The following is a 25093-nucleotide window of genomic DNA, read 5'->3' as shown; positions in this document are numbered from 1 at the left end:
CAGTTCCATGTCCTTCTTACATTGAGGGCTCCAGAACTGTGTGCAGTACTCCAGGTGGGTCTCACAAGAGCAGAGTAGAGGGAGAAGATCACCTCTTTTGACCTGCTGCCCACACTCCTGTGGATGCAGCCCAGGATTCCATTGGCTTTCTGGGCTGCTAGCACACATTGCAGCTCATTGAGAGCTGCTCATCCATGCTTGTAAACTTCTCTCATGGCTGATAAGCTGCTTCTTTGAATGACTGGAATCTGTTTATTGCATCCTTTCCCAGTTATTTTATGGAACCTTATTCTTTCAGGAGTCTCTGTCATATCTCCACTCCTAAATTTAACACACTGAATTGAAAGATATGCAGAGTCACATGCAATCAGAGAAGACCTTTGTGAGTTTATTTTTCTTCTATTGCGGCTGTGCACTGCTTCCTTCAAAATATATTAAATATTTTAGGTGCATGTAAACTAGTGAATTATATTCTACTTTCATACCTTAAATCTATTTTATGAAGTGTTGGCCATCTCTCCATTTACAGCTCAGTGTGCAGTTGAGACCTGAGTGGTTCAGAGTCGATTGTTTGTGAGTCTTCCTTGTATTAGAGCAGCTATTTTTTTTCCAGTGTTTTTCAGGCATATCCAGTGAGAACAACTGAAGTTATAATTTGAGTTAAAAGGATTGTTGTCCTTGAATTCATGAATAAGAGGTACACTGACACTAATTTCATGGGTGAAAAAGCTTTACTGCTCGTTATCTCTTTTCAGGATACAGTAGTATAAGAAATGAAGTGCTGTAATTGAAGTCAATCAAGGAGAAAAGAACTCATCTTCACAGAATTGCAGAAGTGAAACTGGTGTTAGCCCTTGATCGGTGTGGATGTTTAGATCCATGTGTTCAGGGCTACTGATTACACAGTGTTCTTTTTACACATCAGCAAGCTTATTTTGCTCCTTTTATTGTATATTGACTAAGGTCTCAAAAGTGCAGAGAACTTAAGAACCTCAAAGACTACAAACCTATGATTTCCACAGGAAAACAATCTATTGAGCCAGAAAAATGTGAGTGTGTTGTAAAGAGGGTTGCCAGTTCAATACTGTTGCACAGACTCATAAGTACTGAGTTTGTGCTATATAACTTTTTTTTGGCAATATGAACATAAGTAACACATCTAAAACAAAATAAATATTTTAAGTGTTGTAAATAAATGTGGAGACAGAGGACTAAATGGGAGCAGAAAGCAATGATATGTACTTTATTTCCTTCTAGAGCAAAATAGTTTTAAATACAGCTTCTCAATTCTGTGTAAGCAGCACAGCTGGTAATTTTCTGTGTAATACTTGACAGAGTGACAATTTTGTGGTAATAGTGCTTCATCTGTGTGGTGTGTGTCTGTATTGAATGTCAGATTCCCTGGTTTGATGTTCATGCATGTAACTTAATCAACAGCACAGTTCATTGCTATGATATGAAGAGGCAAGGGAGTGATTAAATATTTACCAGAGTCTGCATTTGAGTTGTCAAGATGTCCAGAGATGCCTGTTTTAGTCTGGCTTACTTGATGGTTCTGAAAGGTAACTGATATTAGAGCAAAATTCCGTTATAAGTTTGTTTTCTAAGCTGAAGGAACTCTATGGATATGGCCCAGCACTAGAGTGACTTGATAGTACTCCAGTTTTGCTTTATATTTGCTGTGATAGGAGGTATAAATTGTGTTTTGATGGGCAAAATTTCAGAAGGGTCAACACATTGGCAGTGAGTGTTTTCTGGTTATAAAGGACCCACCTCTGCCAGCTCCCCCACCACTAATGGGGACTCATGCTATTGTCATTTTTCATTTTAGATTCTATCTCATTCTGGAGATTTTCTTTGCTTCTGTCAGGTAATTGCATGTGCTAACAGCTGTTTTAAATTGCTTTGTTAAATGATTGTTTCTACACTTGAGTTATCGAAGTGACAAATCAATCACCAATTTTTTACTTATTCCAGTTTAATAGCATCTGACTGCCTTATCACCCAGCAGTGTGATGGAAAACAAAGAAAATCAGTTTATAGGACAAATTGCTTTTAAAGTATATGACAGTATGTTTTTCCATGTGATGTTCTCACTGAATTATATCCTCAAATTACGTTTTTTAAACACAAAATATTAGAAAAAAGTTCCATTAATTTGGTAGTTGTTGAGCTGTAATAAAAATGGAACACTGCAACCATGAAATCTTGCCCTTCTCATATATCAACACTAAATTTTAATCTAGTTTTTGAGATTTACTGAGGGGACCTACTTGAGAAGATAACTGGCTACAGAGCAACAGCTCACAATGCTGTCTGAGTCCTGTGGATACAGATCTGGATTGATCTAGGTGTGCTTCCAGGCAGTTCTGACAGCTGATTCCTCTCTAAAGGGGATTGTGTCCTCTGCAGTAAAGTGAGTTAAGGTGTATCCAGAAAATTGTATGCATAACTTGTAGAACAATAATTCTACCTCATATGTTATATCTATCAGGGCATTAATTATCATATAAACATGCTGAAGAATTAGATTTTTGTCTTAAAAAGACAAAAATACCCAGAAAATACCATGTATGAGAAAATCGGTTCAGCCATTTCCAAGGAGCAAAGAACTGTATTTCACACCGTTGGAGGTTCATGTGTTGTGTTTTCTGATTAATGTTCTTGTAGATGTCAGTCAAAAGTCTGTCACTAGAACTCCTTGATTTTGTATTCAATATAGTTTTCCTGCTCCTTTAGACACCTGCAAAGTAGCTGTCTGTGACCAGGTGCTGTGGAGAGTTAAGTTGTCCCTGTTGTGGTTACTGCTTTTTCACAGACATTTCCTAAAGGACATCTTAATTGCCATTGTGTTCCAGCTGGAGTCTGTGTGAGCACCTCCTCTGTCCTTCTGGTAGCATGTTTGGCCATGGAAGGCTTCAGATCTTGAAAGCCTCTTCCTGCTCACTTGCTATCTACAGTTGAATAAATGACTGTCGTGAGTTGCCTAATTATTTTTTTCTACAGTGCACAGGGAGTAAATTCCCTGAAAATGGTAAATTGCCTGAGGCTAATTAATGTCTGGGGGTGGTGAGGAGGAGCAGAGGCAAAGGGCTAATTGTGTATTGCTTCTTGTTTGAGTTGAAACAGACTTTAGAAAAAAAAAAGGAACTAGTTTTGCTTTAAGAAATACCTAGTGATGGTGAAGATACCACAATCATTTCTCAGTTATTACTGTCACTGTTAAAAGTTTGAACTTATAATCTTTTCCATGTTTTTGTTTAGCTTTACTGCCTTGCTGTATCTTTGGCTGATACATGTCTGCTCTTGATTGATATTTGAGATAATTTAGATTTTATTATTTGGTGTGAATGGTATTAAGTTACACACTCAGATTGGCTTAATCTTTTGGTTGTAAATGGCTGTAGTAAGCAGTGAATGAACTTTGTTACTGATAGGAAATAGTCGTATTTCTACCCTAGATCTTGTTTCTGCCTTGGTATCCCTTACCTAGGTTTACAAATAAAAAGCAGAGCATGCAGGTTCTCAATCTCTTTCTGTGCCACTGTTAACTAATGGAATCTCTCGGGATCACCTTGCCTGTTTACCTCCATTTAAATGCTCTAAGAGGGTCTGGATGACTTTGTGTTTGAATGAGTCCTCTGTATCACCTTCTGTATGTGAGTTAGAGGTTGGCCCTTCCAGTAATTTGCTGTTGGTGCTGTTGATTCATTATTCCCCTGGCTGAGGGGCTGGCCAAGAAGACAAAACTACTGACCAGATCAGCAAGAGTGAATCTGGCTCTGTGTAAGCTATTAAATGACTAAAACTTGTTGGCCCATTTATTGTCTGCCTGGTTCCCATGGTTGGCATTTCCATCCTCAAATGAAGGTCACTTGGGCAGGATGCAATTACAGTGGCACGAGTAAATCTGCACCTTTCTATCAGGTTTTTTTCAGTACTGTTGGGAAAAACAAGGCAAGCAATGCATTGATTTCATAGCATGGAAGTTATTTTATGCACTGGTAGTGACTGAAATACTCTTTTAAACTTAGATCCTACAGACTGTTCTTTACACAGTGAGGTTTTCACTCATGGTATTGTACCAATTTTGGTTTTGTTTTTCATCTGTTCTCTCTGCTGATTTCCTCAAATACTTTTACTGGCTGTTCAGAATACTAACTGAGCCACATAATTGCCCCAAGTACAACAGCTATGCAGTTGCTGTACAAGGATTGTAGTAGTTTTGACATGTAGCCAGCATGCTAAATCAGTGTTTCTTTTCTCTGGCTGTTGAGAAAGTAAATGCAAATCCAGTGATTGGAAGAGAGATGGTTGCCTTTTTTTTTTTTTCCAAGTGGTACCATTTCTATAAAAATGTTTCCATTTTAACTCAAATGTTTCTTTTATGTCATTCTACTTAGTAAAGAAATACTTGATGTTCTATTTTAAATGTCTTAGGTTTTTTTTAAGAAACAGCATGGCCATATGCACTCAATGCATCAGCAGGAGGTGAAATGCACTGGTGTAATCACTGTTTTTTCACTCATGTCTAAAAATGTTTCAGATGCATAGAGTATGTGACACAGGGTAACAGTCTCTATTTCATACTAGAGTTTCCATAGAATATTTTTAACATGCAAGCCTAAGTTGTAGATTTCAACTACTGAAAGCAAAGACATTTCTGTGTGTTGGGTTTTTTTAATCAGAAGTCTCTTTCATAGTATCTTTCCTGTGGTAGCCGTAGCTTGGAGTGAAAGCAGTAATTTGTCTCTTTGGGATACTGGAAAATCTGAATGTCAATATTTCTGAAGAAATACCTCATAGTAACTGTGTTGTGAAAAGCGGGGAAGGTGTTTGTTTCTGTAATTGTTCCCTTTGCAGACTGCTTGAACAAAAGTAATTGCAAGCTAAATGAGTTCTACACAGTTACTTCAGACCGTATTAATTGATAGCAGTTGAGTGTTTACTATCAAATTCCTCAAAGCATTTCCTGTCCTTTGTGTCCCTGAGATAAGAGATGATATTCTGCTGCATGTCTTTTCACAGGACCTGTTGTTCAGTGTGTGCGCTCTCAATATCATCTCCACCATTGTCTGTGCTTTGGCAACAGCAATGTGTTGCATGCAGATGGTTTCTTCTGATCTTCTGCAAATGGTGAGTATGTTTCAGTGACAACACAGGATATTGTCCAACATAACATGTTGTCCTTATCTGTGTATCATTTGCACCTACTTTTTGCTTGTAAAGTTAAGCCTGTTTGTGTGTCTTTGTATAGTGTTAGAACATGTGTGTACACGGATGTATTTTTTTATTTGCATACATCTGTGTAAATATAGATGTATGCAGTAAGAATAGCTGCTGTGTTTGAAGTGTTTATGTATTATATTAGAGTGTTATAATCAGGATTTTGCACTTGGGAGTATGGTATTTTTATTTATCAAGTTATTAATGAAGTTCAGTTATATATGCGTGTAAATTTTTTGTCATTACTTGTATATTATCTTCAGTTTCCACACTAGTCAGAGCAATTACTTAGCTTGGAGATACCAGTTTCACTGTTATGAGAACTACAGAGTATGAGAAGTACTAGTTCAAAACTGCAACTCTTCACAGCCCTGTGCCAGTAACAGTGTTTTTGTAAGGAACACATGTTCAGCTTCAGAGTAGCACTTGTGTTCAAAACAAGAGGGAACAGGATCATTAGACTTCTGTGTAGTCAGCTGCATCACAGGATGCTGTCTTGTTTTGCTTGGACAAAGACAGGTTTCCTATCCCAAATCAGTGTTGAGATTTCACAAGATTTCAATGTAATGTTGAGACAAATAAAAAGGAATAGTTTGAAACTCTGCATTTTGCTGGCCAGCTATACTGCCTGTAGCCTAGCTCTATTGCTGGCTAACCTAGGAAATCATCCTCTCTTTAATAAGAGAGGGGAGCACACAAACCTAGTGCCAGTCACTTGCACATCTTGTATTTTACAGGTTTGCCTAGACAAAATACTGGCCCAGCAAATTAGCTGCAAACCATGTACACAACTGAGAAATGTTGTGTAACCTGCCGTGCAGGCTTGTGGTTGTTTTAAAAGTAAATAGTTTAATAAACAGAAATGCACTAGGTGCCATGGATATTGATTGAAGTGCACAAATTGCAGGGATAAGACTGTCCTTTCCAGATAAATGTTCCAGTCACTGGGTTGCAAACTGAGTTCAAGTGTATCTCCAGTCTGTGATCTGGTGTTTGCTTCACATAGTAATGGATGTAAGAAGTTAGGTACATGTCTCTATATAATGACTGCAAATAGTATATAAATGCATTTTTTATTACAGCACTCTGTGTATGCAGATTGTAAACAGTGCTTGCTTAGTAAGTTTGTTTTGGATGTCAAGCAGTTGACAGAAATAATCATTTGGGCTGATGACACATTGTGTTTTAAATGTTAAAGGATTTTTATCATGTTCTGAGTGTTCTTTCTTTCCATACACTCTCCCCCTCCATGATATTTGCTGCAAAGATGCCCATTGGCTGAAGAACTTTTTCACCTTCCAGTGATGATGGGGAGATTAAGAGATCATCACACCCAGAAAAATCTGTCAGTCTAGTGTAACGATGGTAGCAGTGATCCAGAACTGTAATCATATATATTCCAGGAATCTTAACCTACACTTAATGGTATTTAGCAGTGTAAGAGGAATAAAAATGTATAGATAACAATGAACCAAGAACAATATTAAAGTGCATCTGATGGGCATATGCAAGAAGGAGTAATCTCAATAGGAAGTCAAATACCTTAAAAGCACATAATTTTTCTCTCCATCATCTCATTCTTGACTTCTTTCAAATTCTCTCTTTACCACCTGGCAATGCTGCCATAATGTTAATTCTTTTTTGCTTCTTATACTTTGTGCTTCCAGCTTTCTGTCTTCCTGCTTACTTGTCTGTTCTCCCACCCTTTCAGCTCCATCAACAAGAATTCCCTCCCCTCTCCACAGAAGAAGGGAAATATGTATATATCTCTGCTCAATCCCAGTCTTCTCTTGTTTATCAGTTTTTCCCTTTCTTTTTTCAGATTGCTGAGCCAGATTCCTACTGGGCCTAAGTGAGCGTAACTTCCCTGGGGCTACGCTGACTTAGACCACCTGAACTCTGACCTGAAGATTTCTTTTTCTTTCACTATTTTCAGCCTATTGTCCCATGATCTGCAGTTCCCTTTCTCTACTGCACCAAGAAATCTGATTTACTTCCTTTTTCTTGCTTGTCAATGCCTGATTTGTGCTTTTTCCTTTTCACTGATGTATGCATCTTCCCTTAGCCGGGTTGTACCATGCTGGAAGCTTAAGGCAGCAGCAGCAAGAGATAGCAGCCCTCGTAGATGAAAAGGTTTTCATTATTCTGCTGATTCTTTCACTCACTTCTGCATATTCAGGAGCTACACAGGCTCTCCTGTCGCACGAAGAGGCAATAGCAAACACCTCCTCAGATATCATTAGGTTATCGTTAACACATCAGTTCCATGATTCATGTGCTGTGTTAGTGTTCTTGTCTCAGAAATTAATCAGTTAGAATGGTGAATTTTTTCAGTTTCAAATAATTCCAATTTATTGCCTAGCAACAGAAAGCAGGGATATAATACAGTCTCAGGAAAATCTGCAGCAATGATCCTATGAGTATCTGCTGTCTTGCTGACTTTTGCATACAGTGAGTGTCTGATTCATACAGGTAAACTGGTGTGATTTTATTGGAAGCTGCTACCTTCTGACATACCAACCTTTAGTAAAAATGTCCTAAAAATATAAACACAAGCTGTCCAGTAGTAAGCACAATTTAAATTTTCCAGTGAAGTCAAAGAGGGTTTTTTTGTTTAAAAATAATCCTACCTAACCAGTATTTGATTTCAAGTGTTAAGGAAAAAAAATGCTGCAAAATATTACAAACTATTTTTATTACATTATATTTTATTTGGTTTTTTTTCTAGTGTGTTCCTTGAGTTGGCTGTTTGAGAAAGTACCCCAAATTTTTCACTTCTCTAACCTTCCTCACTGTGTTAAGTATATGCAGTTGCTCAGGCAGAAAAAAACCCTACCAGTTGTACTAAAGCTGCAGGAGTAAGTGATACCATAGTTAAAGGGTGAAATAGCATTTGTTCTGTGTTTCACCAGCTAGTTTAAAGCTGCACTCCATTTCAGGGCCTCCCAGAATTGTTCTTTCTGTGTCCACACCCCTCCAGGAGATAGATATGACTCAAATCAGATTATATCAAGGTTCTGTAATGTGAAGAAACCTCTCTTAATAACCAAACTGTCACTTCCATGATATTTCATTTGTTGCCTAAGGCAGTTTCAGTTTGCATTTTGTCTGATGAATGGCTACTGCAAAAATGCACCCTGTTTGCTTGAGAAGGGAGCTGCCTGGATTAAACAAAGACATGCAAGAAATGATGCCCTCTGTGGCCAAGCTAAAGCATGAAACACACCCATTGCACTCCTAATGTGTTTATACAGTACTTACCCTGGAAGTACTGGCACTGATAGCACTGAGTGTGTTCTGATTTTATCCCCATCACTGGTCGTAGCTGTTCATGTTATGTGATACCTAAAACCATCTGTTATTTTGTAAAGGAAATAAGGTAATGATGACACATGCAAGCTGTAACACTTAATTACTGTTTTCATCAGTCATTATGATAATTCAGCATGTCATTAACTTTATAGGCTGTAGTTAATATTTCTACTCAAACTGCTCACGTAAAGCACATCTGTATGAGGATAATATCCTGGTGCCTTTCTTTAACCCTCATGTGCTGGTGAGATAGTAATAAAAAGCCACTTGAGAGTGAAGCTTCACATTACATGAGAATTGATCTTACATTATTACATATTTTTTGTATTATTTAATCTAATTATGTCAAAACCTAAATATTACTTTTTTTGGCACAAAGTTCCTGTAAAAGTACTATAAAGCCCAGGTGACAGTCCCTTTGGAAATATGCATTACAAATGTTGTACCTCCATAGAAAGATCCTAAATGCAAATATGGTTGGGTAAATATTCCCTTCACACCTACCACAAATGAAAGGGTAAAACGCAAACCTTCGGTGCAGGAAAGCTTTTGACATTTTTCACAAATGTCCCATTTTTCATTTAACATTTTAGTAGTAGAATAAGAATATTTGATATTTAAGGTTATTTAAAATGTGGTCAATGCTTAAAAAAAGATGTGTTGTCACAGACCAGTCTCCCTGAGACTGCAGAGCTAAGGGCTTGTGATGGTTTGTAGGAACAGCAACTGGAAACAGTGGAGCAGAAAAATTGGAATCTGTTTTCCTTATCAAAATACCTTCGGTGTTGCAATTTGCCTTTAAGATCAGAGGCAAATCAGAAGAGTTAACCGTGGTCCTTCTGTTCTTGCAGACAATTAGTATCTACATTTCCCTTCAGCAGATACTGATTCCAGTGTTTCAGAAAAGGCAAACAGGAGGAGGACAGTTAATTGAAGACAGAATTATAGGCTCAAGCGTATTGCGAAGAGCTTTTACTCAAGATAACAAGCCAATATCTAATTATATGCAATTAGAAATTTTTATTTCCCATTCTTGAGAATTAGTAGATTTTTATAAATGACATGGAGAGACTGAAATGAGGATAACGAACCCTGGAGTCGCCAAAGGACTCGTTTCCAAGTGAGACAGTGCATTTATTAAATGCGATATGGAAGGCAGAGGTAATTACATGCAGATATGGGAAGTACTCTCGATAAGAAGTTCCCCTTGGAGCACTAGTCATGTACTGACGTGGCACGTGCTGGTTTGGATAAGTTACAGTGGCTGAGCAATGAATCCCAGCAGTGTCATTTACATGGGGTCAGCAGTGCTGAGCAGCTGCAGGATATATAGGCCCAAGGAAGTCTTTGTTGATGTTTTGTGGGGATGTCCCATATTTGAGAATACTCAAGGAAGTCTTTGTTGATGTTTTGTGGAGATGTCCCATATTGGGGAATACGGATGGAGAGTTCTTTGTCTCACAGATCCTGAGCAGAAGGAAGGATATGTACCACATGGTTGTCACACGAGTAACTGTTTCATTAAAGAATTATATTTACAGTCTTACCTGTGGTTTCTTCAGCTCATTAATTGCGACTCCTTCATCAGCTTTTACTTCAATATAGTCATAATATTCAGAATACAAATAATAAACTCTAATCAGTCTGGTCACTTCAGTGGCCAGCTTTTAGATGACCTCTCAGTGAAGAGCTAGAAATTTGGTTAGACAAAAAGAGCAGTTTTACTGTCTTACTTGTATCTATCCAATGGTGTTTATTTCACCTTGAAGAGTTACAGACTGAGAGAAGAGTTGTGTTGTTGTGCTCAGCATTGCCTTCCTCACTGGGAAGGGATAACTGTATAACTTCTACCTCTTCTGGAAGTGGTGTGCTTCTAGCCTTTGTGTTTCTGATTCTCTGCTTGCTAACAACTTGCTGCTGGTGCCATGGCTAACTTCTGTATTGTACTCAGGTCCAAAAAGTGGGTACAAAACCTCAGTGTTTTACAGCTTTCTTGTTCATTCTGCTGCAGCAAGGTAGCATGTTTTATTCTTCCCTCATAACTGCAAACCAAATAACAAATTGAGCAGTTCTCAGTATAAGAGCTGTTTAAATCAGGCTCTTCAACTCTGTCCAAGTTAGATGTGCCCAGTGAAAACACACCAAATTCTGTGTGCAATGTGTGCACTGTGTTGCACATCCATTTCACACATGTACCAGTCTATGTGTAATGCCTGTCAGGTATCAGGCACGTTTCACAGACTGAAATAAGACCATGTTTAGTCCAAGGATGAAAAAACACCTGCATGAGTCTAATAGTTTGAATGCCAAGCTTCAAATGGAAGTTTGGCTGTTTCCTAAAATAATGCTAGATTGGTATTTCATTGTCGGTCAGATTTCTGAAATATCCCTGCATCCAACAGCTCCAGGAGGTGAACAGAAACAGTCGAGTCTTTCAGATTTCCAGAGCCAGGGACTTTCTATTTATGCCTAGTAAATATGTTCAAAATACCTACTGATAGCTATAAAATTTTGCTAAACTTGTGACAGTGTTCACCAGTGCTGCTGTTTGCTGTCTATCCTTGTTTGAAAGCATTTTCTATCCATTGCTTCTGTAGTGGCCATTAATCCCAAAAACCTGGCTAGGAGACCTGCTGTGTGATTTGTTCCATAGTGTGAGCTGTAGTTTTTGAAATGACATTGAGTGTAAGTTGATCATGTTTGTACTGGTGACTGAACAGGTCACCTCCATTTTCTGTCTGGCAGTTCTTTTGCCTGTCCTACTTACCATCAGCATCTCCCCACTGATTATTTAGTAACTGCTTTCTTCTAGTACCATAAATGTGTGTTTTCTTGTGGAAGTATTTGTCAGTGTTTCTTCACCTAGTCTAGCTTTCTCAGCTCTTTGCATTTTCTTACTGTGTCTTTTTCCGACCTATGGGATTTGTACTTTCGTGCTAAGTGTTTGCTGAACCCCTGCCATCCTTCACTATTTGAGACTAACCCTCAAAGATTTTTAAAATATGTTTCACTGTAGGAAGAAGAAGCTTTTCCAGGCTAGTAGAGATCAGTAAATAGGATAGTATGGAATAAGATGTGATTTAATTCCCACTTACTTAGTAACTTTACAATTGTTTTTTCAAGGATGTCTGTTCTTTGTGGTAATCCCTTATATTTGCTATTGTTTCATTTCCTGCTAGTTTCCCTCTTACAGCCTTTTTCACTTTAATTTCTGTGCCTTCCAGCAGGATGATATCACACAGGTAAACTGTTGTTTATACCCCCCCAAACATGTGCATTTTCATGTCCATTCTGCAGGTCATTGTCAGTGTTGGTCACAGTTTGTTGCCATGGTTTGTATTCCCAGTGGCAGTTCTTGAAAGGGATGCAAATGATTCTACTGTTCAACAGAACTGCACCTAAACATTAGGTCTTTTCCTTGAACCACAGCCCCTCCTGCCCTGTGTAAAACCTCTCCCTTCTGTCACATCCCACAAAGTCTGTGCTGATATGCCCTTGCTGTAAAAGTGCCATGTGTTTGATTGCCATGTTCTGAGCAGGGTTGGGTATCGCTCCCGGGATGTGGCTGAATGACACCAGCTCCAGGGCACTCAAGAGCTGATGGGATGGAGCTGCATGTTCTCTGGTGCAAACCAAAGTTCAGGTTCTATGGCAGCATGTGGAAATAGTCTGGGAGAAGGTCAAGAAAGCTGTAAAAGCAAAACATTTGTTTTCCAGACTGTAAAAATTACCCAGGTGATCGACTTCTAGAAAAACAAGTGCAGTCCTGGGTTTGGTGGAAATCAAGTAAGGTACAAAATGTGACCCAGAGAATGCAGATATTTGTCTTCATTATGATAAATTTTATCCAGGTTTTAGGTAATTAAGTTGAAGTTTGTCTGGCTTCTGTTTTTCCTAAAAGATTCTTGCATGTATTTGGGATGGTAGCAGAATGATAATTGCATCATTTAGGGCAGCAGTTTGGAGTTTAATGTTAATGGAATGTGGCAGTTTAGGAAATGGGTGATGAAAGCTCAGGTGAATTTAGACCAAATGACTGCAAGAATGTATTTTATTTCTGTAAGACAAATACAGCAATGTCTGGTGGTACTTGGGATCACAGCATCCCACCTCACATGAAAGGGAGCATCAGACATTCCATGTAACAAAGCGTAAGTCAAGCTGATGTCATGTTGGGTTTTTTTCCTGTGCTGTACCATTAGTAGACTACAATGGCTGAAGGTCCTTGGTTGGCTGTAAGATGTAATGATATATTCTCCAGAGGAGCTGCTTTATTAATAGTTCCATGTGCAAATCTCTCTGGAGAGCTGATTAGTAAGCAGCTAATAGTTCATTTTCACGAACAGTTAAAATTGGTCCTCCTGACCCTCTGTTGTGTTATATTGTTACAGCTTTGACCTTTGAAGCAACATACATAGTGTGTGTTTAATAGAATTAAGATGTAACTCATCCTTTTAAATACCAAAGACAAATATAATTTCTGTGGTAATGTAAATTCAGCAGAGCTGCAGAGAGTTAAATCTGAAAAAGTGAAAAATATAAAACTGTGATATTAAGAATGAAGGTAATTTACTTTCTGTTTGCTGGATCTCCTAAGCATAAGCATTTTCCCTTTTATTTCACTGCTTCCGAAGTCTTTACCATGCATTTAAACAAATAATAGTGTAATGAGTACAAAAAACAATACAAAGACATATGCTGTCTTGTTCCAGTATAAAAAAGAAATGTGCCTTCAGCAAAGTTTCTTAGCTGACTTGTTTTTAAAGGCAGGATCTGAAGATCAAGTCATCTACTGATCCAAGCGAAGTGTTATGACAGCAGAAGCTTGCCTGGAGAAGAAAAAATTCTTCTGTGTTTTTTGGTTGTCTTTTGATCCCCTTTTATCCATGGGCACCATAGAGGCTCTGGTCAGGGTGTCTGGGTTCCATGGGATCTGCAGAATGGTCCAAATTTCATCTTGTATTAGTTGAAGCCTTTCCTAGAACACTTGTTAGGTTAGAGTGTTTCTGATATTGAAGGTATTGGAATGGATTCTTTAAATCACTGCTGTGATAGAAGCTGATGAGGTTCCTGTCACAAATGTTGATGGTAGTTCTCAGTCTTGTTACTTTTTATTGTTCAGTGTAGTTATTTTTTTTGGATTTTAGGATGTTTATGTGGTCTAAGTGTTTTTCTTACTTTCATACCAGTATTTAAAACCTTTATAGCACTTTTAAGGGTGCAGTGTCTCTATGGCTAAACCACAAATGGCTATTAAGAATATTTAATTTTACAAAATCATAGAGAATAGTTCTAAATAGCCCCTTCATTGGAAGTGAAAAATAGGTGGGATAATTGTAAGGGTTTTATTCAAAATGTAATGAATATGTGGTAGCCTGTTTCTATTTAGCTTTATTTGGGGTTGTTTTAGGGGGTGATGTTGGGATTTTTACTCTGAGTGCACAAGGCAGTTCAGATCAGAAACAAACCATGTGAATAGTTGCTTTAGTGGTTGTATCAGTTATTAATCAGTTATTAAAATACAGCTGATCACATGGTGCTAAAATAAAATAGTATCCAGTGTAGAAATATTTCTTGAAAAGCTCTGTAATTATAAATGTCCATGTGCTGCATCCTAAGAGTGACTGACGTGGGAGCCCAAGGCCTCTGCCTTTAGTAAAACCTCGTGTTGTGTTTTGGCAACCTGACTCACACTTCTCACGGATAGCAAGTATTCTAGTGCCTCCAGAAGTGCCTCTTTCATTTCAGTATGGATGTTAATGGAATTGGATGTTGGTCAGGCTTGCTAATATTGGTCTTTTACTGAAATTTTTATTATTGGTGATGATGTTTCTGCCATCTGAAGGAACTTGACCTGTTCATTTTCAGTTTCTGCCACAGAGGCCACATTCTACCCATCCTGACTGCATGACTCCACATGGAACTATCCTGCATCAAACCTTGGATTTTGATGAGTTCATACCACCAATACCACCTCCACCCTACTACCCACCGGAGTATACCTGCACACCAGTGATAGAGGCACAGAGGTGATTCTTTCTCCCTGTTGTTAGTCATCATGTAGTTCTGAGCTGCAGACTATGAAGCTCTTTCCAAGAATGTGAAGCCAGATCATGTCCTTAACTTAGGTAGGGAGATTGCAAATGGCTTTTTGCAAACTTGTTAGGCTTCCTCTGGAAATATTTGTGTTAAAGCACTGCAGTAACAGAGAAATGATTGAACTTAGCTAAGACAAGGATAATAACATCTGAACTTAGAGCACAGATCAGCTTATAGATGATCCTTTCACAGTTAACATTACACACTTGAAGTTGAATAGGAAATTTAATTTTTAAGGAAATCATTGCAGTTAATATGTATTAATGTGGAGTAGTGAAGGACATGAATGATGGCAAAACAGGCTGGTGGAGGTGAATGGGATCCCAAATGAAATAGTTTTTAAAGCTACCCAGTGAATGAAGGCTTCCTTTTGGTTGTCTCATAAATTTCTTCAGTATAATCCTTTGTAGTGTATTGGCTTTGAACTCAGACAAGGCTTTACATCACTGGTGTTGGTAATAGTTTGCCAAATAAATCCAAGGCCATTTCTTAATTGAGTTTGTTTGTTTGTGTTTTTACACAGAGGTCTCCATTTGGAATTTCCTCATTCCCCATTTGGTGCTTTATATGAAGTAACCATTAATAGCCCAGGAATGCTGTATCCAAGTGAGCTGCCCCCTCCTTATGAGGCAGTGATTGGAGAGATGCCTGCCAGTCAGGTAAGGAAAGCCAAAGATTTTCAGGATGCAAAACAATTCTAGATAAATTTGGAAAATAACCATTGGAAAAGATTTGGATGTTAAAAAAGATTTTTCAGACCATTTTCTTTTAAAAGAGTTTAATAAATTATATTTACTGTGTGTTTTCCTTATGTTCTTGTGCATGATCTCATCCATCAAACAAGCTGTATGATACTGCACTGTCAGGAGCAAAAACCTACAAAGAGTGGATTGGAATCACTGAAGGATGGTGTTTTTTCTTACTTGAAAAGGATAATGATGTTTTTAAATAACCTTACACTTCTTAATTTCTATAGGTAGTAAGAAATATTGATGCAGGACCAGGTTTATTTTATTAAAAAGTCTTACAGTTGTAAAATGGTTTTTATTCCAACTACTGATTATAATGGATTTGCCTCAATTTAGTACACTATGTTTAGAGGCAGCTCAGTACAACAGTGTAAGTTTACTAAGGAAAAGGATAACTGTGTCTTGTGACATGCCATGCTAATAACTTCTGTTTGTTTGTGTGTATAGAGCATGGAGCTCCTGGGACCTTCAGCTTTGCCCTGTCTGTGATCTGAGCCAAGATAGTTATGAATTGCCATTTTACACTCTATGTGTCGTTAGAACATGATCTTAAAAATTCTAAACAAAAACCTCTGTAAATGGCTTCAGATTAACAGAGTTAACATTTTCAGTCCCCCACTTAAGCAATATTTCATGTCATGTGCTGGAAGAATACTGGGAGCACCTGGTAATGGTGTAGATTCTCATAATCATGTGCTCTAATGTTGACAGGATGCCTTGAACTCAGTGCCAAATTTATGCTTTAGTAGTTGTGAAGTTGCAGAGTTTGGAGTGATAGAAGGATGGAGACTTACTCTTCCAATGAAAGAGCAGCCAGTAGTTCTCTATCAACCACTTAACCTTTTGACTGTTTTGGCTTTCAATAAATAGCTTCTGCTGCTATGTGACAGAAACAGTTAGTCCTGAGAGTGCAGAACACTTTTATCCTGAACTTTGAGAGAAGATCTAGTATATTTCAGACAAATATTTGCATTGCATTTCTTGCCTTATTTTGTACTGTGTGGTATCAGCTCAGCTGAAACTGGAATTATAATGTATCTGCAGGTACTGCCAAAGGGAATTTCAGCCAAGTTTTTTGCCTGAAATGGTTTGTGGTAATTGAATCAACTGTCACAAATGAGAAAATACTTGAAATTGCTTTTAGGAACTGTAATTTCTTGCAGGCTTCAGTAAAAACTCCAGGAGTCAAACATTCTAGATGTTGCATATCAGTTGTTAATCGTGCACTGTATGTTCAGGTTGCCAAATTACACACATATTCCTGAGGGGACTATTTTACCTATCCGCAGAATATAACACTGAAAAGTTTGCTAGTGTTTTTTTTTTCACATTGGGGGAAACCACAACTGAAACCACAGATCAAAGAAATGATAAACATTTAAAATATTATACACAAGAATGTTATTAAGATTAGTGAGACAAGTGTCTGGGGAAAAAGGATGTTGAGATGCAAAGCCCTCAACAAAAATGCAGTTAAATACCTCCAAGATATGCCTAACTTTGCAGCTTTAGTGACTGACAAAGTATCTTCTGACAACTCTTCTAATTCTTGCTTTGTGTTATCCCTCTCCACCTGCCAAACACTGCACTACCTTTGATTTATTTGGCTATAACAAAATGAATCAGTATAAGCTGCTTGTGAGTTGAGTGAAGTTCTTTGCTGAACAGCAAAATTGAACTTTTCAAGGCTATCTCCTTTCTAAAATATCTTTTAGCCATGCTCCATCCTTTCCCCTTTGCAGTCACTCAGATGAACCTGCAAGCCTTGGCAAGTCAGTATTTTCAGTGATAAAAAATTGGCAAAAGGGCTGTGAGTCATGGATGGTTTGGGGGGCAAGAGGAGGATCACATCTGTGATAAGAATTCGCATGTGCTACTAAGTAAGGATTAGAAAAGTGTCTATTTATAGTTAAGCACAAAATCATGTTGAGCACTCTTGTAATTGGGACTACTCTTTGCATGAGCATTGACATGCAGCAGCACAACAGCACCAGCAGATAACAAAAGTATAATTTAACAAGATGTAATTTAAAGCTGCAAAGTCATGCTCTTGCAAGAAGAGCCTGAGCTTGAATAAGCTGATGTATTCACTGTTATTTTTTGGCATCTGGGGTCAGTTTCAGTGTCTTGCCTGTTCATCTCTGGCCACCTGAGTTCCAGAAGTGCTTGTTCTAATCACAAGTGAAAATGAGTAGTGACTTTTGATTTCTAGATGATGATAATGATTTGGTTTCTTCCCAGGAGATACATATGCCTGGGAGTTGCTGGTTCAGAGAGTTTGTAGGAGCAAACTAATAACAGGTGCTGTGTCTCAGCAGTGAAGTTCACTGGCAGTGCTAACTAAAGCCTGCACAGAGATGCTGCAGCCATAGACTTTTCTTGATAACAAAAACCCTAATGTATTTTTTGCAGGGAGTGTCCCAGTTGAGCTGTAACTGTAGAACAGAGCCAAAGTCTAAGACAGTTTTAGGTCTCCAAGAGGAACAAAATGGAGACCTGAATTCTTACATGATGCAAAATGCTTCTGTAGAATATGCACCAAGCACAGGACAGTATGAACTGAAATAACTAGGTTTATAAATCCCTCAAAGGCAGACAGACTTGGCAATGGAAATCCTGGCAGAGATCTAGCTACAAAAGTGCTTTGGGGAACCATTATATAATAATGCCATAATTGTAAAACCTTTTACTGAGCATCAAGCAATATTTGTTTTTAAATGGATCGAGGTCCTTAAAATTTTATTAAATTGTCTCAAATTAGACTCAGTATTTCATGGGCAACAAATGTCAGTGCTAATTTAAGTGGTTGCATCCATGTGAAAGCTGCTGTTGTCTTCTGTACTGTTAGGAATTCCCATTTCATGACCATTAAAAAAAATGTGATTTTCACACTGTTTTCCTTGCAAAGTATTGTCTAGGATATAGAAACGACAAGAACAAACAGATGAGGGTTCTGGGTGAATTCTCTCAGTCACTGTTTTCATATGGTTTGCTAGACTGTAGGCTGTGCAGACTGGTTAAAAGGATGGGGTTTCTTTCCTTGCCCTATTGATAACTTAATGACTGTCTTCAGCAGCTTCATGTCTGAGGATGTGCAAGTTGTTAAATTTTTGTTACCATCAGCTCTGCAGGAACCTGTATGAAACCATGTGCTGTCCCTATGTGAACCAAAACTCTGACCTGACTTAAAAATAGTCAGTTACCTCCTACAATTAAAACTGTGGTTCTCCTTCCCCTGAGCAAGAAGGTTAATCAATTCCAAATGCATATAAAATACATTCAGCAATTATTCTCAGAGAATGTAATGTTTCAGCACAAATATACAACAGATATTTTCCAGTCAGTGATTAGATTAATGAAAGCACCTAGATTAAGCGTTTAGGAAAGTGCCTAGAACCTCTAGATTTTTAAAAAGAAACAAACACCTTTAAAACATTATACTAGTTCTTCCAAAATTTACTGAGTCTGAGATTTCTCTGACATCAAAGAACATTTGAGAGCACTTCTTACTTCTCCAGTTAGTTCCCAGCACTTCCACAGTTAGTTCCCAGGAATCATCTGCAGCTTAGAGTGACACCACATTTTACTCCTTACCACAGGTGTGATACTCTGCCACAATAAAGAAAGATGCTCTGAGAAATTTCCAAGGGAGTTGCTAAAATATATGAGTGGTTTCACTTTTGCATCCCAGTCCTCTACCCCATCTGTTGCCTAGTTAAAATATTTCTGGTACTGCTCCTTGTTTAGAGTTGTATTTGCTAAGCCTTAGATAAAAATAACTTTAAAAAACTGAATTTGTATCAGAAAGGTTTCCTGATCACTTGATCATAGTAAGCTATGGATAGATAGATACAAAAAAACCCCCAAACTAGTGAGCACAGTAAGATCTATGTATATATGTGGGCATTAATCTACACTGGCATGTGAAATGAAAGCTCTTTCCTTAACAGCTTCAGAGCAATAGTGTCACATCCAATATTTTAGAAGGCCAAATACAAATTAAGCTCCTGACAAAAAGGTTTACAGAGGTGACTGATGTTTGTTTCTAGACTGTCACTAACTGTAATAAGCTTTACTAGTTAATTGTGGCCCTGCAGACAGAAGCAGATATGATGCTCTCTGCTAAAAATGATATCAGTCTCATTCCTTTTGACTTTTCTTGTATTTTTTTCCATTTATTTTTAACAGCTATTTATTGGAATAATTTTTTTAATAATCACATTCCCAAAGAACTGCTAAAAATCTATTGAGATTAGCAGCAAGGTCCAATCTAAAGTCTATTCAAATCAGTTGAAAGAAAATGTCCTAAATTTCAGCTGTTTATGGATTGAGTCCTTCCAGCAGGACTGAGTCTATATTTTGTTGACATGACTCTCAAAAGTGAAGGAATATTTCCCACTCAGATCCATCTCTTCAGAAAAAAAGTGAGTTATAGTACCATCTCCCTTCAGCAAACAGGCTGGAGAGCACTCTGCATTGGCACCTTGGGTGGCAACAGCCTTATAGGGCTTAAAAATACATTAGGAGTTAACTTCTCAGCAAATAACCAAAGGAAAATACTAATGCTGCTCTTGTGCTTGTTTTTATGGCTCCTGTTTTTGTGGTGATATGATGTGGTGGAAAAATAAAATAAAAAAAGCATAATCTGGAGAAATGCAGACTGGAGAAACAGAGATTGCTTGTAATACAAACAGTAGTTTTAAGCACCAGAGACATGAAGTTTTGTGATGTGGGCCTGCAGCCCCAGCTGCCTGGGAATGCACCATGAATTTACCTTGTAGATTCTGAAAGAATGCAAATTTACATTAACCATGTTCCTTTGCCCTGTGTTTGTTGCTGACACAAAGACTTGTGCAATACTCTGTCTTTAAATAGCTTTCAATCTGAGCAGCAGCTTATATGAGCTGTTAGCATTGTCAGGTGTGTTCTTCAGATCATCAGTGCTACACATTGCTCTAGTAAACTGCAGGTTAATGTGCTGTTTCCTTACCCAATCTTCCCTTAGGTCACTGGTACTGCTCAGCAAGTGTCTGAATCAAGCCTGGGGGAGAGGAACATGACCCCGGACTTCAGCACACAAGGTGATCGTGGCATTGTGTTTGTCTACTTGGGAAAGATGGAGTGGGAGTTTGGAGTGGCCTTTTCCTTCTCTTCTCCCTTCCCAATGGAGAAAGAAGGATTTGCTTTCAGATTGTTTATGGCAAGAACCTTTTTTGCAGCCAGAGGCTGGTGTGGCTGGAAATGGAGAGGAGCCTTTTGCTGAACAAATCATGCTCTGTAGAACCCTTTGAGGCTTATGTGGCAACTGTCATTTCTCTTTGAAGAGTCCTGCACATAACTTGCAACTTGTTTTTCATTGTCAGCAGCCACGGGAGCTTTCCTGCTAGTCCCCACATGCATTCTCCATGTGGTAGTTTCCTGCATGGCTACCAGGAGCCTGAGTAGGAAACTTGCTGCCTGAAGCATAGGAGTTGTGAATGCAATAGGTGGGAAGCAGTACAGAGCTTGTTTGTTTGAAGTTGTCAGTGCCCTTGCCATGTCTGTTGCTACAGAGAGCTTTTAAACATTGCAGCCTCAGTTGGTATGGAGCAATTATTTTAGTTAAATTTCCATGAAATACTTTTCCCCTATGATATTCATAACACGTTATTGCCCAGACTGGCAGGTGTTCCCATGCACTGTGGGCAGGGAGGTGGTGCAGAGTGGTCCAAGAAGCAGGAACAGTTCTCTCTTGCCCAGCATCCAGCATGGGACTGACAGCCTGACAGATCAGTGCAGAGCAGCTGTTCTTGCATGCACAGGGTGTCTGTTCTCTGCAGTAGGACTGGAGTTTCCAGAGCCACCAGTGATGACTTTTAACTACTGCTGAACTTTATTTTCTTTCAAACCCTGAAGTTTGAAAACTGCAAGGGTGTGTGACAGCTGAGGGTGACTGAAGATGTTCTGCAAGTGCTGCTGCTAACAAGGGCTGTGTCTACAGAGCTGGTTCCTAAAGTTCCAAGTACATTTGGACCTGACCTGCACAAATGAAAGATTAATTTTAAGGCCAGTTCTAGAGTTCTGACTGTTGGGAAGCAGAGGACCAGATCTCAAGCCAAAAGTTTTGATTTTAGATGTAAATACTGTGATTTGTAGATTCCAGTCTGGTATGGGAAGCTTTCTATTTTTCTATTATTGCAGCTTGGAGACTGGATTATCCAGTTCTGTTTTCTTTATTTTTTCTCATGACTTTGGGAATAATGCAGAGCCAAATACTTATTTTCATACAAGGAACCATTTCCATCCCTAACATATATTTGTAGACATGATACAGGAAGTGACAGCAGTCTCAGTTTTTAATACAAAAGGCTTCAAAGGTGATATGACCTTGCATAGAATATTTAGGTTCTACCTGAAGTGTTTGTCACATATGTTGTGTGCCAGAGATGTTCTATGATGGTGAGTTCTCATTTGTAAAGACCTTAAATTTATGCTTCAAGGAAATGTTGATTGATTGAATAAAGTAGTGATAAGTTTCAAAGTGATCAGAGCCATGTTTTCCCAGCATTTGCTTAAAGTTTTACTTCTCCTACCACAGTCAGTCTCTCCCTGCTTACTAGAGAAACCACTAGTGAAAGAGCTGTTCATGTCCAAATGTAGTTACATATAACACTTTGGTGCCAGTGCTCAGACCTGCTTATTAATTGAAGAAAATACTCGAGGGCAGCACAGAGTTGTCTTTGCTGAAGGACCTTAGAAAGAAGTAAATGACTTCAGTGTTTTTTTGCTTTGGCATTCTGACATCTGAGAGTTTTGTGAGTAATAATTGATGTACTTGCTAATTCGAGGGCAGCACAGAGTTGTCTTTGCTAAAGGACGTTAGAACGAAGTAAATGACTTCAGTGTTTTTTTTGCTTTGGCATTCTGATATCTGAGATTTTTTTTGAGTAATAATTGATGCACTTGCTGACTACTAAATTTAAATCAGTCTGTAGAAAATAGGGTGGGAGAGGAATAGGACAAGAAGTTTTGATTTTCTCTGAATCTCGTTTTGCAGTTTCTGTTGAGAGCACCTCTTTGATGGTCTCTGAGGCTGTTGACATCCCAGACCGTAGCTACTCCTCTGAAGATCTTTGTTCGCTGGAAGTTCAAGGATCTCTCCATTCTGCAGATCTTTCTCCCTACTGTATAACCCCCAAAGGGATCATGGACCAGAGCACTCTGGATTACCACACTCGCTGCAGGTTTCACAGAACTCACCCCGAGGGTTTTCCTGATGAGGATGACAGTTCCCACAGCCAAGCCTCTACGGACAGGGCTCGAGGACAGGAAAAGAACTGTGCCCATGGCAGGTCCTTGGACTGTTCCTCAGGGCATTACAGCCCCTCGGAAAGAGAACTGCAGAGTTCTGCTCAAGAAAGCAATGCCACACCACCCTTGAAGCAGAAGAAAAGCTGCTGTGTGGATTTTAGCCAGTCTCCTGTCCCTTTCCAGAGCTCTCCCTGTTTTGGGCTTGCAAATACTTCATCATACTCGAGCAGCCATGAGAGTGCTGTCCAGCAGCAGCACCTTACCAAACACCCAATTTCAAACATAGTCCGATCAACTAGTGCCCCTGTGTCGTGTTCATCTGCCACAGAAGGTGAGTGCAGGGCCACGAGGGTAATGAGCCATGGCACAAAGGAGTGGGGTGTGATTGATGCAGCATTTGCTGCTGAGGGCAATTCTGTGCAATGTTCAAATGAGGCTTGACTTAGGTGTGAAGGCTTTAGCTCCACGAATGTTTGCTAAATTTGAAAATTTTGAAGAATGGAAAGAGGAAAATTTGACAGAGTGAAATTAATTTTGGCTTTTCTAGATTTCACCATTCTTTCTGCCCTGCTTGGGAAGCCACATGTTGAGAGTGGCTGTTTTCACCTCTCTATTCCTGTTGTATTGAGAGGCAAAACTAAGAAGCTGGAATGGTAGCTGGGGTCTGTTTAGGAAACTATTCACTGAGCTGTCATGCTTGTAATAGAGCAGGTTGTGTTTCCTGAAGGTGCCACTGACACTGACAGTATTGCTGCGTGTCAGAGGCAGTCAGTGCAACTAGTGACAAGTTGGAGTGTATGGTGAAAAGTTTTAAATGACAAAGAAATGAAAATGAGGCATAGGGCAAGATGACAAATGAAAGGAAAGCCTTTGGCTGTCATGGATAAGCATCTTCTGCTGTGAATCTCCTTTTAGACAGGTAGGGAAGATGAGAGGAGATGTTAGCTGAATGGTGTGTCTTTCATAAAAATCTGATAGTTAGTGAAAAAGAAAGGGTTGATTTAGTAGAGAATAATTGCAGGAGTGTAGAACTGTCTAAATCATTTGAAAAGGGCAGGGGTTACAAAGGGATGGGAGCTGTTCAGGGAGATTCAGATGGGTAACCCAGAGAAGTGACTTGAAAGTAAAGATCAAAAGCTTTATAAGATGTCACAGATTGTACTGTTACAAGATGTGTTCACTGGGATTTCTGAGGGACCTATAGGAAGAATCATGTGACTAGTTCAATGCAAAAATATACAAAATGTTGAAATAACTGGTTTCATTTAGGACACTGTGTTGGTTCTATTGCACTTCTTGCATCATTACTCTATACATTTCAAAGACCTCATACCTAGCTCAGTAATGGAATGTCTTTTACCTTTAGAAATCTATCCTCAGCATCTAGTCCAGGAAAAGTGAATCTCTAATCTGGAAGTCTGCATTTATTTTGATATTTACTCTGCTAGGACATATATGCTATGAAGCTGCTGTGCAGACAGTAAGTAGGAATGTCTGAATCCTTTCTGCTGTGCCAAAGAGAAGAAGAACAGCCCCTTCTCTTCTGGATCAGGCTCTGCAACTTTCCAATATTGTGCTCCATATGCTGGTTGAGTAGTGTTTGAGAGTTGCTGTAGGCAGCCACATCCACGTGTTCTAGCTGGCTGCTGGGACACCTGGTACAGCAGATGCTCTGCCTTCCTTTTTTACATGTCCTAAATACATCATCTCTTCTGGAGAAGTGGCATTGAGGAACATTACTGAGATGTAACTGGGCTTAGCAAAGGTTGAAATAAAGAGGCAGAGAAGGTGCTAGAGATACTGACACAGCAGGGGCAAGAGAAGTGGCTTGGATGTACTGTGTGCTGACCTAGTTTGCTCTTCTTTTGCTGCCTGCAGAAGACTCTTTAACATTAAATCCTTAAGGGAAGCAGTTGAGTCTAGAGGGGTGTATTTCTTTCATGTGTAGGTTTGGCAAACTACAGTTTGCAAAATTTTACTCTGTGAAGGTTTTTACAACTTCACATTGCTTCTCTTTCCTCTGCTTTTTATTGAACTCTATTTGGAAATCATACATAGCCCAGTTTGAGGAACATGCACAGGCTGTTTGTAGCAGCCCTGAAGCACATTTTTTCTAGGCTGTGACAAACAGCTGAAGTTCTTTTACTCTTTCTAACTTTAAAAAGGCGTTTGATGGAGACTTTTCATGATTGGCTATTGGTGTTCACTGCAGAATTTTAAAATACATCCATGGAATTGAGCGATAGGCAAAGATAAAGGGAACTGACTGAGCTCCCTCAACTAACCAACCCAGGAGAAAAAGTGTTTGGAGGTTTTTGAGTATGTTAACACATTGTCCTGGAGTAGAAGAACTGCTCAAAGAGACTGGCTACATGAAAGACAGAGCTCTAACTACATATTGTTAATACTAATAACTC

General features: G+C 38.9%; 1 protein-coding gene across 1 annotated transcript in view; it reads left to right on the top strand.

The window, feature by feature from the left end:
* FAM189A1 (family with sequence similarity 189, member A1) overlaps positions 1-25093 on the top strand; it is a 57206-nt gene that overhangs the window by 26677 nt on the left and 5436 nt on the right. Inside the window, exons 4-8 of the mRNA XM_009070459.1 lie at positions 5029-5136; positions 14407-14567; positions 15161-15296; positions 20392-20467; positions 22423-23007. Coding sequence (XP_009068707.1) covers positions 5029-5136; positions 14407-14567; positions 15161-15296; positions 20392-20467; positions 22423-23007 — 1066 coding nt within the window. The remainder of the gene's footprint in view (positions 1-5028; positions 5137-14406; positions 14568-15160; positions 15297-20391; positions 20468-22422; positions 23008-25093) is intronic.

Source organism: Acanthisitta chloris, unplaced genomic scaffold, assembly GCF_000695815.1.
Source record: "Acanthisitta chloris isolate BGI_N310 unplaced genomic scaffold, ASM69581v1 scaffold4382, whole genome shotgun sequence".
Taxonomy (NCBI): domain Eukaryota; kingdom Metazoa; phylum Chordata; class Aves; order Passeriformes; family Acanthisittidae; genus Acanthisitta; species Acanthisitta chloris.
Note: the sequence above shows the minus strand (reverse complement) of the source record. Positions and strands in the feature narration are given on the sequence as shown.